The sequence below is a fragment of the Leucopleurus acutus genome (assembly GCF_964270905.1).
Source record: "Leucopleurus acutus genome assembly, chromosome: 11".
In the NCBI taxonomy this organism is placed as follows: Eukaryota; Metazoa; Chordata; class Mammalia; order Artiodactyla; family Delphinidae; genus Leucopleurus; species Leucopleurus acutus.
In genome coordinates, this window is record NC_139152.1 from 65,801,028 (window position 1) to 65,816,983 (window position 15,956).

The following is a 15,956-nucleotide window of genomic DNA, read 5'->3' on the forward strand; positions in this document are numbered from 1 at the left end:
ACTGGGTATTTCTCTGATCTTTCACCTTAGGTTTGCAGCATTTCTAAAGAGGTATTACAAAACTGTAGTTCTCACTGAATGGACAACTTGGAGATGATGCCAAGAGAATGTTTGTCTCTTTGAGGATGTCATGTGAAAATTAATTGATCAATATTAGCTTTGGCCACTAGGGAGACAGTTGTATTATAAGGATTAAAGGAACTTTTCAATGAACATTTTGGTACGTGACTCTTTTTGAAAGGAGTTAAGGAAAACCATTCTAAAAGTGTATCCCCCCCAAAAAATACTAGGAAACTGACCTGTTATCTATTTTATGCAATGTGCCCTATCAGATTTGTTAGGAAATGTACACTTTATTTTTTTTTAATATATCGATTTCCAAATCATCTCTGGTGGGGAGGCGGGCGGGAGTGCTTAAAATGATAAATGGAGTTCAGTGACTAATTCCAGACTACTTTATTTTGGAAATAGTGTTAGATTGGATCTGTATCAGGATGTTTTTCACATGCTTGGCTTCATAATCTCTGTCCCTCCCCGTATATTGTTTGGAATCTGCACTAAAGATAAGAAGAGTACAAATCTGACTCATTGGCAATCAATCCAAAGAACTTTACATAGAAAACTCCCTTCAAGTAGGTACAGGCAGCATAAACAAAACTTTGGAAACAGTGGAAGCAAAGGTAGAAAAAATATGGTTGAAATGGCTAGGACACTTACTACTTACTGTTTAAAAACTATCTTTTTTTCATTTCTAATATGAAATTTTGGCAGATTTTGATATTTTTTGGGTATTTATTTCAGTTTGATAAATATCCAGGTAAGTGGATAGTAGTTTGTACTTATCTTTAAAATGATTCAGTTTTTCAATTAGAGCATAAGCTTTAAAAAAAACTATCTAGTCAACCAAAAGATTTCAGTAGGTAAGGAATATCCCAGAAATAGATACATGAATTGATGTATCATTTTTGATAATTAAGCTTAGAAACTAGCTAATTTTAAAGATATACATGCCTAACACCTACATAGAGCTAGAGATAATTTAAAGGATCTGATGCTTTCTGACAATTTGGTTATTTTGAAACCTGGCCCTTAGACTATTGATTTTCCTTTTTTCTTTGAAGGTTTAGAATAACTATTTTAAACCTCTGTTTTTCAATATCAGAACCGGAAAAACCTGAGAAACTTAAAGCCTTCAATATTTCTGCGCATTCCTTTTCTCTGCACTGGAGCCTACCCTCTGGCCATGTGGATGGGTTTCACGTGGATCTTGTTCCTGACAGTGGCTTTGTTACTATCAGAGATCTTGGAGGTGGAGAATATCAGGTATCGTTTTCATTATCGTACTTGCCAAACTAACTTGTATTTATATTTGGTCCAAATAGGAAAGTTCTTTATGAAACTCATCCACCATGAAAACTTACTCCTTTGAGACTTTTTAAAAGCATAAGATGAAGACAAAAACACAGATGCCGAATTGATGAGTTTAAGTTTCAGCACTGGTGGACTGTTACCTTAGTAATGTCTGTGTCTCTTTTTTTAAGTCTACCCTGAACCTACAGCCAACGATCCAAGGGTTCATGAATAGTTTAACAATGAAAGGGCAGAGCTATTGAGTAATCCACGCTCATTAATTGTGCACTTGCCAGGAGGATCTGTCTTTAAATCATTAATGCAGGCAACATTTCTCTCTAGAGCCATCAATGTGATTCCACTGCCTGAAAAATGTAATAATGATGGATTTTCTTATGATTTTTCTTTTACTTTTTATTGGAACTTCAGAGACACAGGTATTTTGTACACACTCTTAAATACCAGGGCTAAGCAATGGACTGTAATTTTCTTAAGACTCTTAAATAGTTGTTTCTTGTGACAATGAACTAGGATAGATAGAAATACTGATTTAGTCTTTGATAATGCAGTATGTTTTGTTAAGTTTTTGTTATCTGTTATTTGGTAAATAGTTATGTGATATAACAAATTTATATTTTACAGTGATAGGAAATATATTGTGATATCTTAAATAGCTCAGAGTTATGTAGTGAAGTGTTACTTTGTTTTATTGATTGTGATAGATTTATGGTTTTAACTTTCTTGCTTTTCAGAATTTTAACACAATCACTTGCTTTTGGTGTTCCAGGTTGATGTTTCTAATGCTGTTCCTGGTACACGGTATGATGTAACCATCTCTTCCATTTCTGCTACAACATACAGCTTACCTGTTAGTAGAACAGTGACAACGAATGTGACAAGTAAGTATATGTTTTCCTTTTTTTTTTTTTTTTTTACAAAGTATTTGGAACCATTATAAATCTGTTGGATGGAAATATTTACATTGGCGATATGTGCATTGTATGCATGAGAACAGTTTAGTAATTAAAGCAAAATGGAAACTTAAGAAAGTGATCTGTTTAGAACCTGAGTTCTACTAGTTATCTTCCATTACTTTCAAAGAGCAAAGATAATTTTTCTATACTTGTTTGTGAAATGGATCAGAAACACTGTTAATGGTAATATTTAAATAATACAGAGCCGTGAAAATAAACTCACTATAGTTGCTCTGAAAGAGTTATTCATTTTGTAATACTGGTTCTTGTTTTCTTAGTGTTTGTGTATAAGCCTTGCATCAAGTAAGTTTTTTTAAAAAATGATTTGGCATTAAAAGTATATTTGGCATGTAGGTTTTAGTAGCATTCCATTTTTTACATTCTTATAAAAGACTATTTTTGGTATTCCCCAAAGCATTTAATCTTTCTTTTTTCTTGTGGTAGCAAAGCTCTAGGGAGGGTAAACTTACACTTATGAGACCATTAGTCTTTGGGAACTTCAGAAGTCTACAATTTGTAGATATTTTTCTTACATATGATTGTGAAAATACAATAATAATTGTTTGACCTTATAACAACATGAATTTTTTCAAAAAAATAGAACCAGGGCCTCCAGTCTTCCTAGCAGGGGAAAGAGTCGGATCTGCTGGGATTCTTCTGTCTTGGAATACACCACCTAATCCGAATGGAAGGATTATATCTTACGTTGTAAAATATAAGGAAGTTTGTCCATGGATGCAAGCAGCGTATACACAAGTTAGAGCAAAGCCAGACAGTCTGGAAGTTCTTCTTACTAATCTTAAACCTGGAACAACATATGAAATCAAGGTAATTATTTTGTAAATAGTTAGTATTAGAATATTCATTCATTTTAAAAGTGAAGGAGCTTTATCCCACCAGGTCAAGCCTTTGCAGCAAGTGACTGAAGAAGGATCATCTGAGTCTTGGCCTCATTGCCCATCTGGGCTTTTAAAACTTGAACAAATTTTATAATCTCTTTTCATTTTTATGTGTATTTATATAATTTATTTTTCTTATTGATATTGAACCTACTGACAGTCAGCTCTTTATCATTTATCTTCTGGACAAATCAAAGTTTTATTATTTCAGATTCTGTTTAATTACAGAGTGTAAAGCTTGAATGTAATTCTTTTGGTCTGTTCTAGGTTGCTGCTGAAAACAGTGCTGGCATTGGAGTGTTTAGTGACCCATTTCTCTTCCAAACTGCAGAAAGTGGTAATTTTCCTAAATCATTTATTCTGAATTAGCTTCGTTTTGAGTTTTTGTCATTGAAAATAAATAGGGATATAAACAAAATTCGGCACTAAAATGCATAAAATTTTCAACAACATGGCCCTTCAATTACTTTTAGAGTCTTCTTGGATAGTAAGTTTACTCATTAAAATGTATATTGTTCTTTCTGATTATAAAAACACTAAGTGTTATCTTAGAAAACTTTGAAAAAAACAGAAATAAAAAAAACCCTAAATGAAAGTTATCCATGGCCCTGTTATATAAAAAATGCTATTACCCTTTTGGTCCATTTCTGGCTGATCTTTTTTTTTTCCAATGAATATATGTCTTTGTGACTATATATTAGTAAAAGTAGGCTTGTGCCATTTTTGCAAGTTTATAGCCTGCCTTTTCCTCTTAACATCAAATCGTAAGTATTATTATGACATTAGACTTTTGGAAATACAGATTATAATGGTTATCATATTATTCCATAACATGTAATCATTACCGAACCAATTTAAGCTACCTCCATTCTCCCAATGGCTGAGAGGAAAAATGTGATATCATCCTGATTCCTCTCTCTCATAGTATACTGTAATCTATCAACAAACCCTGCCAACATTATATCAAAATATATCCTGAATCTCACCCCTATTGTTAATCACCCTGTGTAATCCATTATCATTTCTCGCCTGAACAATCGAAAGTCTCCTCACTGGTTTTCCTGTTTCCAGCTTACCTACCTATAGTTTACTCTACCGACAAGAGCCACATAATCTTTTGAGAGAGAAGCTAGACTACGTTACTTCTCTCCTCGTAAGATGGCTCCTGTCTTATTCAGAGCAAGAACCTAAGTCCTTCCCATGAGCTACAGTGCTCTGTATGCCCTTTCCCCTCTCTGACTTCATCTCTTACCTTTCTCCTCTCCCTCTGTCTACTCCAGCCATACTGATCTTCCATCTAAGGGTCTTTTCTCTTGCTATTCCCTCTGCCTGGAATACTCTTTCACTAAGATCCAGATCTCACTTTACCTTTCCTGACTACACCTTCTAAAATAGCCCCTGTTTCCTTCTGTCCATCTTTATTTCCAATAGATTTATTTTTCTCCATTGGACAAGCCTGACATGTAACACATTTACTTGCTTTTTATTGTATGTGTTAGCCTAGTAGAACATAAGCTTTGTGATAAAAATAAGTTGTTATGGAATGGAGGTAATTTTATTTATTTAGTAATTCAGCTGTTTATTTATAATAGCAAACAGTCAGAACCAATAAATAGAAAAATGGCACAAAGAATGGCATCTCCAATCAATAGCAAATATTTTCTGTGGAGCTTATATTCTAGTGGGCTAAGATAAGTAAATGAGTTACTAAGTAATATACTAGATTGGTGAGAAGTGCTATAAAAACAATTTCTGTAATTTTGTGCAACTATAAATGTTCTGTATAAAGATACAGATAAAGATAAAAATATCCAGTGGTTCACTGCCAAAGGGTTACATTGAAATGGGCCCTGTATATCTAGAGGGGATTATGCAATTATAATGTTAAAAGAAACATGTGCCAAGCTTTATGGCCCAGTTTTTATTTGAGACCCTATCAAGAGAAGCATGTGAATACATGCTCTGTGCCATAGAAAGAATTAAGAGAAAATTCTAGAGTTTATTTAAGATTAGAAATTAATGATTCATGAGGTCTTTTTCCTATTGATATTGAACCTAGTGACATTCAGATTATTAGCACAACTAAAAATTGAGAAAATTATTATTTTAAATTAAATGTTCACTAGGATATAAAATAAAAATTTATTATGTTTTTAGCTTCAGGGAAAATAATTGGAATAATTTTTGAATGACTTAGCAAATAATTTATTCTTTTTTTAAAAATGTCATCTTGATACAGCTTCTGATAAAGCCTGGTTCATGCAGATTATGATTTCAACTTGACAGTATTTTGAACTTTATATATTTTATACTCTACTAACTGACATAATTTCTGGAGTTATTTTCTCTCTTGGCAAATTATGATTGGGACAGACTAACACTCTAGGATGGCGTGAAAATAATACCGGAACAGAAGTTTTACTCTGTTTCTGACTTGCTGTGTTTTCTTGGGGAAATTACATAATCACATAATCAGTCTTGCCTTATCTTTTGTTTTTTAAAAAAAATGTTAAGTGGTAAAAATATAAACCGAAATTTAGTTAGATCAGTTATGTCCAAGTTTTCCCCCAAGGACTCCTTTTTATTATTTATGCTACACAGAACTAGATTTAAGGAAAATTTCTGTGGAATAATAAATTGCATTTATTATTATTAAACCAAATTTCTTTCTCCATGAATAAAAATACTCGTAAAGTCTAAAGTTAACCCATTATACCATACTGAGCTGATATCACATCCACAAGCACAAAAATCTCAACTTTCTTACTTCTCACAGAGCATTGTTTCAGACAAATGTAGAATTTTAGCTTTAAAATATTAGAAATATCTCTTGTACCTTCATTTCTAACTTGATGGATCCTTGGAAATGTAGAAGATTCTTTTAGAAGTCTCTATATTTGATTTAGAAAGGTTTTTTGTTTTTTTTCTGGCTCAAGAAAATGTATGTTTTGTATAGTATACACTTTGAAAAGTTTTAATTAGTTTCACATACTTATATATTTACGCAAGTCACTTGTTTAGCTATGCCCTCAAAGTGTGTGGAAGACTTATCTGAAAGGTGAAGTGATTTATAAACAGAATTTTTTGGTGCTTTAGTGTCAGATCTTTACTTGGACCAAGATGGATAAATTCACTATAAAAATCAAAAGATGATGGGATTTCGGTACCTAAAAATCCAGAAGTAGAAACTAGAATATTTAAAGTAGGAGAAGACCTGTCAGCTACAGAAAACAGCCCAAATTAGTCTTCAGACACCATGAAGTCACAAAAGGAAAACACACAGATTTTACTGAGGCAAAAATAATGTAATTTTAAGTGAATAAAAATAACCTCTTTTTCACTAAATGTTCTTTAACAGAGTTAATTAATTTTTATCTAATATATTTTGTGTACTTTAAAAGATATTTTGAAATCATGTTTTGGAATGTAATAAAGGTTTGGTTATCTTGTAAATTCAAATTTCTCTACACTTGGGCAGTTCCTCATGATTGTTGTTAAGACCGATTTGGAAATGTGCCAGCTTGTATGCAGTCTGTTACTGATATATATTTCAGGCAGTCTTATAAAATTTGCATACTTTAGACTGTCCTTCTTAAGCTTTAATTCCTTTGATCAGTTTCTCTTGAAGAAAAAAATTTCTATCCATTATGACATCCATTATTAATGATTAGTCATCTTCCCAAATTGTTGTATTTTACTTTTTTCCATTAAAATGCAGCTGTTGTTAAGTTTCTTAATTTCTGTTGAACTCATATCATCCACATACAGCTCTCCTGCCCAGGACCTAACTTTCTCATATATTTTATGTGGCTTTCATTTACAAATCACATTTTGGTATTCTTCTCTACAATGTATACCTAAACTCTGGTTGTTTGATTTCTCAATGCTAGGCACTTCTACTATCATTTATATTGTTTTACCCCAAACATCTTGTTTTGTTTTTATTTCTTTCAATAGTGACTTGTCATGGTTGTTCTATATTCTAAAGGACCTTGATTATTTACTCTACTTGGTCAATTTTGCATAATTAACCTTGAATTAATAAGTATCATTTTTCTTCACTCTGGCCTCATGTTTATCTCATTCCAACTAAGATAGCATATAGCTTATTATTATGCAGATTATTAATAATTACTAACAAAGTATCATGGATTCTGATGAAAGTTGATCTTGAGGGTGTATGAAAGTCAAAATATAATAACCACAATCAATTGGGTGGTATCCATTTTATATTAGACACTGAATATTTACATACATTCTAGAAATGTGCTTTTTGGTGCAAATGGTTATATAATTGTTCGAATTTGCCACTTCTTCATTATATAAGGAATTTACGTAATTCCAGAGTATTTCAGAAAGTAAGATATTCATTATTCAAATTTCTATAACCACAAACAACTGTTGACTGAATATTTTTTCAGACTTATTTGAAATAGTTTATTGATGGATGTATTGGCCAAATAATCCTGAAGTAAAGCTTGTGTGCCTCTTAAACACAACTCTATGGGCCCAATTTCCAGTTCTTTATTTTAGGCAAAAGTCAATTCAAAAAGTATATTCAAGTATATATTTCAAAAAGTATACCCAAGTAGATTTTATACAATGTATTATACATTTAATTTCATATAACATGGGAAACGTAACATCCCAAAGTTATATAAATGCCATTCTAAGTTTTATAACAATGTTTTTCCTCTCCTTCAATCCCTCTCACTTCCCCAGCTCCAGGAAAAGTGGTGAATCTCACAGTCGAAGCCTTTAACTATTCAGCAGTAAGCCTGATTTGGTATTTACCTCGGCAACCAAATGGCAAAATTACCAGCTTCAAGATTAGCGTCAAACATGCCAGAAGTGGGATAGTAGTGAAAGATGTTTCAATCAGAGTAGAGGACATTTTGCCCGGGAAATTGCCAGAATGTATTGTAAGTATCATGGAACATTTTCTGTCTCAAAAATTTTAGGTAAATTACATCTTGAAGTTTTGGTAAAATTTCCATTTTACCAAAATGATTCTTAGCTATTTGATTACTTATAGTATCATATGATATACAATTGGCTATAGTCAAGGCAGAATAAGAGAAAGGCTTGAGAATTCAGCAGTGAGATATCAGATCACTTAGGGAGCTCTGGAAAGACTACATTATAGGCATGGCATTTGTGATAGGCCTTGGAGTAAGGATAGGTGGAGATTATGTGGAGGTAGAGGATATTTTATAAGCCCTGAAGTAGGAAATCATAGGATATCACTGGAAAAAAGATAATACTTCCGTGTGACAGGAGAGGAGGGGAGGGGAATAGTCAAGGTTAAGTTTGTGGAAGTAGATTGTTTTTGTTGTGTATATCTTTAGTGAAGAATTTGTTACTACTCTAGTCATAGATGGGAAATCCCTGGAAGTACTGTAATAATGCTTTTTTAAAGTTAATTTTGGTTATCTTTGTGATATTATTGATGAGAAAACAACCAAAATTACTTTTCTTTTAAATGCTTTAAGTTTAAATGCTTTAAGTAGAAGTCACAAAATATTTTTTTAATTTGGATATCTAATACACATATACACATGTACCCATATACACACAAACACATGTTCTATTAGCTTTGTCTTGAATACTGTTGCAGAAAAAAATGATCATAACGGTAAGAAAGTGACGTTATGTTTGAAATTTCACAATAGGGAAAACATTTCATCTCTTTGGCTCTTGCATTTTTAATATGAATTTTAAAAATTCTTAATAATGATTTTGCTATAGTTGTACCTTTACTCAAAGCCACATGAAATCCTACTTATAAGAAAGATTAAGGCGTAAAGAATGCAGTAAATACATTCTGTTCTAAAACTGTGGACAATGGTATTGATGGTATAACTCTAGACGGTAAGTGGGTATAATTAAAATCTAGCAGATTTGTCTGTAGCTATAATGGGTAAGTGAATCTGTTAAACTCTTACCCAATCATACACATACACACACAAATTAGGAATAATATTTGTAGTATAAAGAAAAAATGAATTACCCTTATCATCGCCATCAAGTGATACCACATTATTTTCCCATTGATGTTTATGTTATTCACTAGGAGAGTAATGAATCCTTTTTATGGAGTACAACCAGCCCTTCTCCAACCCTCGGGAGAGTGACGCCTCCATCACGTACCACCTACCCATCGAGCATGTTGCCCGGGAGGAAGATTAGCTCTGTGTGGAAAGAGCCTATCAGTTTTGTAGTGACACATTTGAGACCTTATACGACGTATCTTTTTGAAGTTTCTGCTGTTACAACTGAAGCAGGTTATATTGATAGTACGATTGTCAGAACACCAGAATCAGGTATGGTTTCTTTCTTTTTTTTCTTTGGTAGGAAAAGGAGTTAAATTATTCATAGAATAACATTTCATTTTTTTCATGTAGATATTTTTGTTAAAACCTTCCTTCCCTTTCAATAACTTTTTTTTTGCCCTAATAACAGATAATATGTATCCCTTCTGGAGCATCTTCACTTTCAATACTCTTTTATGATACTAACATAAGCATCTAAAATGAGAAAGGAGATTTCAGAGAAGAGACTCCTGAACTAATAGCCTTGATCCTAAGATCAGCTTTTATCATTCTGTGACCCCAGCAATTTTTCGTAATCATCCTGTCCTTCATCTTCTATAGTCATGTGCAGATGACTTCTCTCACTGATATTGCTATTGCCAGATGTGGAGATAACACCTGCAGTAGCAGAAATATCATGCGATTAACATTCAGCATCAGATAAAAACAGTAGTTAAAAAATACCTACCTGTATCCTCTTTGTATTTCAGTTTCCTTTTGTGAAAAATGGAGACAGTAATAGTATCTTCCTTATGGAGATGGTGTTAGTACTAAATGAGTATGATTAGATGTTATTATTACTACTAAATTCTAATAGTACATATTTCTAGGTATGGTATTTATATATTTAATAATGATAATATGTCAGCGTCCATATATACACATATATATATAGACACACACATCTAAACATACTACATAATGCCATACTAAATATATAGTATCAGAAATTCAGTTGGATTGATGATTTTTAAGTCTACTGGAAATTATTACTTGTAGGGTAATTTCACTAAAGCATAGTATTTTTTTCTGATTACATAGGTGTCGTTTAAGTACATGTAAATTTGAAGATTTTTCTTGAATTAAACATCTTTGAATCAGACCATTTCTTCTTCTATACTCCTTCTTTTTATACAAAAAAAGAAAGAATTTCATGAAGGTCACACAAAGTGAAATTTGGTAGACAAGAATTTTGTTTTTAAAAATATTTGGAATGTTTCATTTCAATTAAAAGAAAGTGTTTGTCTTAATATAGAAAAAGACTTTTTAAATATCCATGAAAAAGACTATGAAAAAGACTATTTTTAAATATCATTATTATTTTTATATGTTACCAATGTTACATTCGAATATAGGTTATAAATTTCCTCTCAGAACCAAATACAGATATTGATATAAAAAGTAAAATCACTGCCAACAGATTCTGAAGGTTGAGTTATTTCTTTGCCCCTTCTACCTGTGTACACCAGAGGGAGAGCTTTTATCAAGCCAGATGCCCAGGGCTTGTTGAATGCAATACGTATAAATGCTTCTAGACAATGTAACTGTACAATGAACTATATAGGAATAAAACACCCTGTGCAATAATATACAGCATTAAATAAAAATAGTAATTGTTGCAAATAAGGAGTTTATCTGATGGTCCACCACTTATTCAAATTCTTCAATTATAGCCTATTTTTTCTTTTTGTAGGTTGAAAAAACAAACACTTTACTGTGTGACCTTTTTTTTCCTCTGATTTTGTGTTTTATTTTGTGTATTTAATAAGGTGCTTTTAAATTTTATATATATATCTATTATTTATTCATTATTTTTCTGTAATCATTTTAGTGCCTGAAGGACCACCGCAAAACTGTGTAACAGGTAACATTACAGGAAAGTCCTTTTCAGTTTCATGGAACCCACCAACTACAGTTACAGGAAAATTTAGTTACAGAGTTGAATTATATGGACCATCAGGTAAGTCTTAATCAGTTTTGTGTTTACCTTTTGGAGTAAGAATTATATAAAATATGTTACTATGATCAAACTTTTAAAAAGTATTTAACTGTTTTTAAAAGACCCTATAGTTGAAGCAAACAGTAGAAAAGTAATAAGGAAGTGAGGCTCTTTGAACTTTTTGTTTAAAATCATAAATAAGTATAAGGAGGGTAAAACATTGTCCATGTTCCATATTTCATGACAAGGAGCTGAACGAACAAAGGATAACCCCTCAAGAAGAGAAGTTTTAGAAGAGATACATGTCTTCACATATTTGAACAGGAGGACCTTGACTTTCTCTGATTGCAAATATATGAAGAACAATGGGCTTTGGTTATATATTAAATCAGATTTCTGCTTAGAAGAAAGAAACTATTTCTAATAATTGGCTCTCTAAAAGTAATATGGGCAACTTCATAATGTAGCGAGTTCATCATCTTTCTGAGCAAGGAGGAGCTGGACATCCACTTGTCAAATATTTTAAGGGGTTCAAAAACTATATTAGTAGAAGTTGATTAAGTAAACTCTACAATTCTTTCATAATCTGCATTCTATGGTTCTATGAAATAAGTTTATTTCAGATAGTAATGAAATAACATAAACTCACATATTATCATTTATTTGGAAGAGTGGAAAAATCGACAAATGTCCAAATTATTCATTTGGGAACTTCTAGGAATCTATCATGAAACACATGAGTAAACTTTATTTCTCATCCCTGAGTACCTTATGCTCCTAAAATTCTGAAATATTTGCATGCCTAAAGATATGGTAGTCTGTTTTTCCCCCTCCCTCCTCAGTACATAGACACACATGGATACCCAGACATAGCTTTTCTATCAGTACTATTTTACAAAATTGTGACAAAGTACTCTTATATCTGTGAGGCTGGTAAGTCAAGAGAATGTATTTAGTAACTATCAAATTTAGCAAACTGGAAGTCATTAGCGATCTTATCAAGAGCAGTTATGATGGAGTATGTGGGGTAAATGCCTGCTTGGAGTAGACTGAAGAGAGAATGGGAGAAGAGAATTGGAACAGTGGGTAATGGACAGCTCTTGAGTTCTGCTGCAAAGTGAAGCAGTGAATGGAAGTGGGTAGTGGGGGTGAGGGGTGAGCAGCATCGACAGGTTTTCTTTTCAGAGGGAACAAGCAAAGCATGTTTGTTTGCTGATGGGAATAAATTAAAAAAAGGATATGTTGATGATATAAGAAAGACAGGAATTATTGGAAAGATATCTTTGTGTAGGCAGAAAATGGGATCTTTTGCTCAAATGTAGGGATTAGTTTGAATAAGAATCCAGATGGTTTATCCATTGTAACAGGTTATAAGGCAGAGTCTGTGGGTGCAGTTGCTGTACATAGGTAGTTGTGTTGGTGGGAGTATGTGGCACATGTCTTCTGAATGATTAATTTTTCCAACTAATCAACTGGGAAGAAAAAGTGTAAATATTCACCTAGAAGAGTAGAGAGTGACTGTACTACTGAAGTTAGGTAAGGTGCTGAGTACCATTTAGGGCTCATTTGAAGTGTGGTAATGAATAAAGTGATATCAGTCAGAGTGGATTTGTTGTTTTCTCCAGTTCCCTTCAACAGGAGAGGGCTTATGTAAGGCAGTGATTATTACTGACAATGGATAAAGAGTAGACATCAAGTGGTGAGGAACCAAACAAAATAAAGTAGGTGGTAAGATCAATGGATTGGAGGTCCCAAAGAATTGTTGGTTCTGGCTTCTAGAGTAGTGATCAGGAGACAGGAAGCGTGGTCAGAGACAGCTGCATGAAATTGAGATAATTTAGGATTTGCAGTTATTGGTAATAGCCATGTCTATTATGACTGTGAGGGAGTGACTGAGATCAGGTGGAGGACTAGATTATTTAAGGAGAGCTTGAAGTAGTTTAAGGATGATCTCTAAGGATATTGAAATCACCACAAATTAAGATGGTAGCATTGAAGAAAATGCCATTGAAGCAGGAGCTAAACCATCCAGAATGAGAGTGTGTGACCCTGGGGTCCACAGATCACTACAACAATGAGAGTCAGTGGATGTCACCGATGACATGAGAGCTGAAGCTGTGGGCTTTTCTAAGGAGGAGCTACAATTGTCTAAGAGCAAAGAGGAGCAAGGAGAACACATACCACACCTGACCGCCTAGTCGCTTGAGGGCTGCGGGGAAAAATCAGTCACCACCATTCAGGGTGGCTGTAGGGAACAGAAGCAGTGGTCTCAGGGGAGAGCTAGGTTTCAGTTAGAGCAAGAAGGGGAAAAAACAATTCAGAGATAAAGTTGAGAATTTAAGGAATTTTGATGATGGCCCAGTTAAGAAATTTTGCTCAGAAGCTAAGCTACAGAAATTTTCTAAATATATCTTTTTATAGAAGATGGTGAGAATATTTAGCATTTTAATTGAATGAATTTGAGTATCAAACACTGTCACTGTTTTTATATTGGTAAAACCTAATGTGTTCATTTTAACTATGTCAAAAAATAACACTATGGTCCAATAGGGCTTTATATAAAAGTAATTTTAAATACTGCAAGATTTTCATTTTTTTTCCATTTTAAATAAATGGACACCAGTGTGACACTAAGCTAAATATTTAAGATATATTCACTTTTAAAATTGTAATAGTGAATGTTAGTGCATAGGTTAACACTTTAATTGCTCTATACTTAAATGTAAGAATGATTACATGCTTGAAGAGTAAATAATCCTCAATTATCTTTTGCTTTTTGCAGGTCAGATTTTGGATAATAGCACAAAAGACCTTAAGTTTGTATTCACTAATCTAACACCATTTACAAAGTATGACGTGTATGTTGCGGCTGAAACCAGTGCAGGGATTGGACCCAAGTCAGATATTTCAGTATTCACTCCTCCAGAAGGTAAGAACACCTCCTCTAGTGTGTTAATGAAAATTTTATTGCATCGGTTAAACATTGTATTAGAAGCTATTTGGTTGATATTTACCTAATTCATGTTATTTCCTTATCAGATTACTACCTAGTGCATTCTGAACATGTGTTCCTTCGAACACTAAACCCATAGCATGCTTCATAATAAGAGGGACCAAAGATCAACATTACATGCAGTATCAGCCTGCATAATTCACAAGGAATAGTGCTGGCAAAATCTCAAGAATACTTAAACAAGTGAACACATTTAACATGGTTTAAACCACATTATTTAATGTTGACTCTATCTTCCCACAAAATAACGTTCAGAGAAATCCATGTATCCCACAATGCCTATAACAAAGTATATTTATAATCAAAAGGATATTCTAAGGAAGTGAGGATTTCTGGAAGGTGCATAATATAAATTTACCAGAATATACTGAAATTATTTTTAAAAGTTTCTCCTGAAGAAATTTTTTATTTGTATATATTAAACGTCACAGTCTAAGGCGAACTGTAGTGTTTAAAAAAACGTTACCATGCCATTTCACAGCCTGTTTTCTGGGCCCACACCAAACTTGCTCAATGCCTTCATTTCTATTTAGATATTGTAATTATTTAGGAGAATACAATCTTTTTTTTACAGTCACACTAGCACTTGAAAAAGTTTTCAGTTTTTGTTTATGTGAGAGCTAACATACAGTAACTTGTGAATTAAGTACACAGTGTGCACACATGCACGTGCATACACACACACACACACACACACACACACACACACGAGGCTGGGCATACCTTCATCAGATAAATCATTCAAGTGTTTCACCATGAGAGGGCAGCAACTATTAGGGAATTTTATACTTCTCCCCCATTTCAAAGAACAACTCTTGATAATATTTTGCTATTGAAAGAACGTAAAAATTATGTTACATCGATTTCAAATGAAAATTCTAATGTGTATACGGTTTCAATATACAGGTTAAAAAAGAGACGCACACTCATTAACAAAATGCTCTCATTTTTTCATATCAAAAGTTTTTCCATTGTATTTCTATCAGAAGAGTCTTAGCATTGTACGTCTTCTCAATTAGACCTGAAATTTCTCCCACCTCCACCTAAACCTGCTCTTAAGCATTTTCAAGAAATCTAGACAGATTTATGGATGGCTGTCAAACACCACAGAGCAATCTGGCCTTCGTCATACTTAGAGCCCTTGAATTTGGTCTTTTCTCAACCAACCCAACTGACCAATTTCTATTCTCATGTTATGCAATTAAATAAATTCAGTCTTCTTTCAAGCCAAGCTGATTTTGGTGCTCCTAAACTGAATCCACAATTTAAGATTTTTGTTTTATTGTCATCATTCTTGGCCTACAGTATCTGACCAAAATAGGGAAATAGACAATACATTGCCACATACAGTGCCATTTTGTTTATTTGGGATATTGTTTAAGCATTTATTTCCCTTTCTTTATATCTGTACTTTTTATTGACAAAATAATAAGTAGAATTTTAAGGACATTGTTCAACATATTTCACGTGGGTTATTTTTCACACCAAGTTATTTTGAATATCTGACTCTACTTGCCCTGTGTAACGAGCAGTGTATCCTAAGTTTTATCCTACTGCCTCCTGAACTACTCACCATGTAGACCACATCCAGGTGGCTTCCAGGAGAACCCACTGGCAACAGGTGGGTTTCTCTAAGGGCAGGCGTGGCACAGTTCTTACCTCTGCATGCCTGCTTCTCCATGGAGTTCT

General features: G+C 33.2%; 1 protein-coding gene across 1 annotated transcript in view; it reads left to right on the top strand.

Moving 5' to 3' along the window:
* Window positions 1-1,733: 1,733 nt before the first annotated feature.
* Window positions 1,734-15,956, top strand: part of PTPRQ (protein tyrosine phosphatase receptor type Q) — a gene marked incomplete at both ends in the record, with an annotated part of 195,373 nt that continues 181,150 nt past the window's right edge. The window contains 8 exons of the mRNA XM_082849998.1: window positions 1,734-1,787; window positions 2,138-2,249; window positions 2,926-3,152; window positions 3,491-3,560; window positions 7,946-8,145; window positions 9,297-9,546; window positions 11,147-11,275; window positions 14,037-14,183. Coding sequence (XP_082706124.1) covers window positions 1,734-1,787; window positions 2,138-2,249; window positions 2,926-3,152; window positions 3,491-3,560; window positions 7,946-8,145; window positions 9,297-9,546; window positions 11,147-11,275; window positions 14,037-14,183 — 1,189 coding nt within the window. The remainder of the gene's footprint in view (window positions 1,788-2,137; window positions 2,250-2,925; window positions 3,153-3,490; window positions 3,561-7,945; window positions 8,146-9,296; window positions 9,547-11,146; window positions 11,276-14,036; window positions 14,184-15,956) is intronic.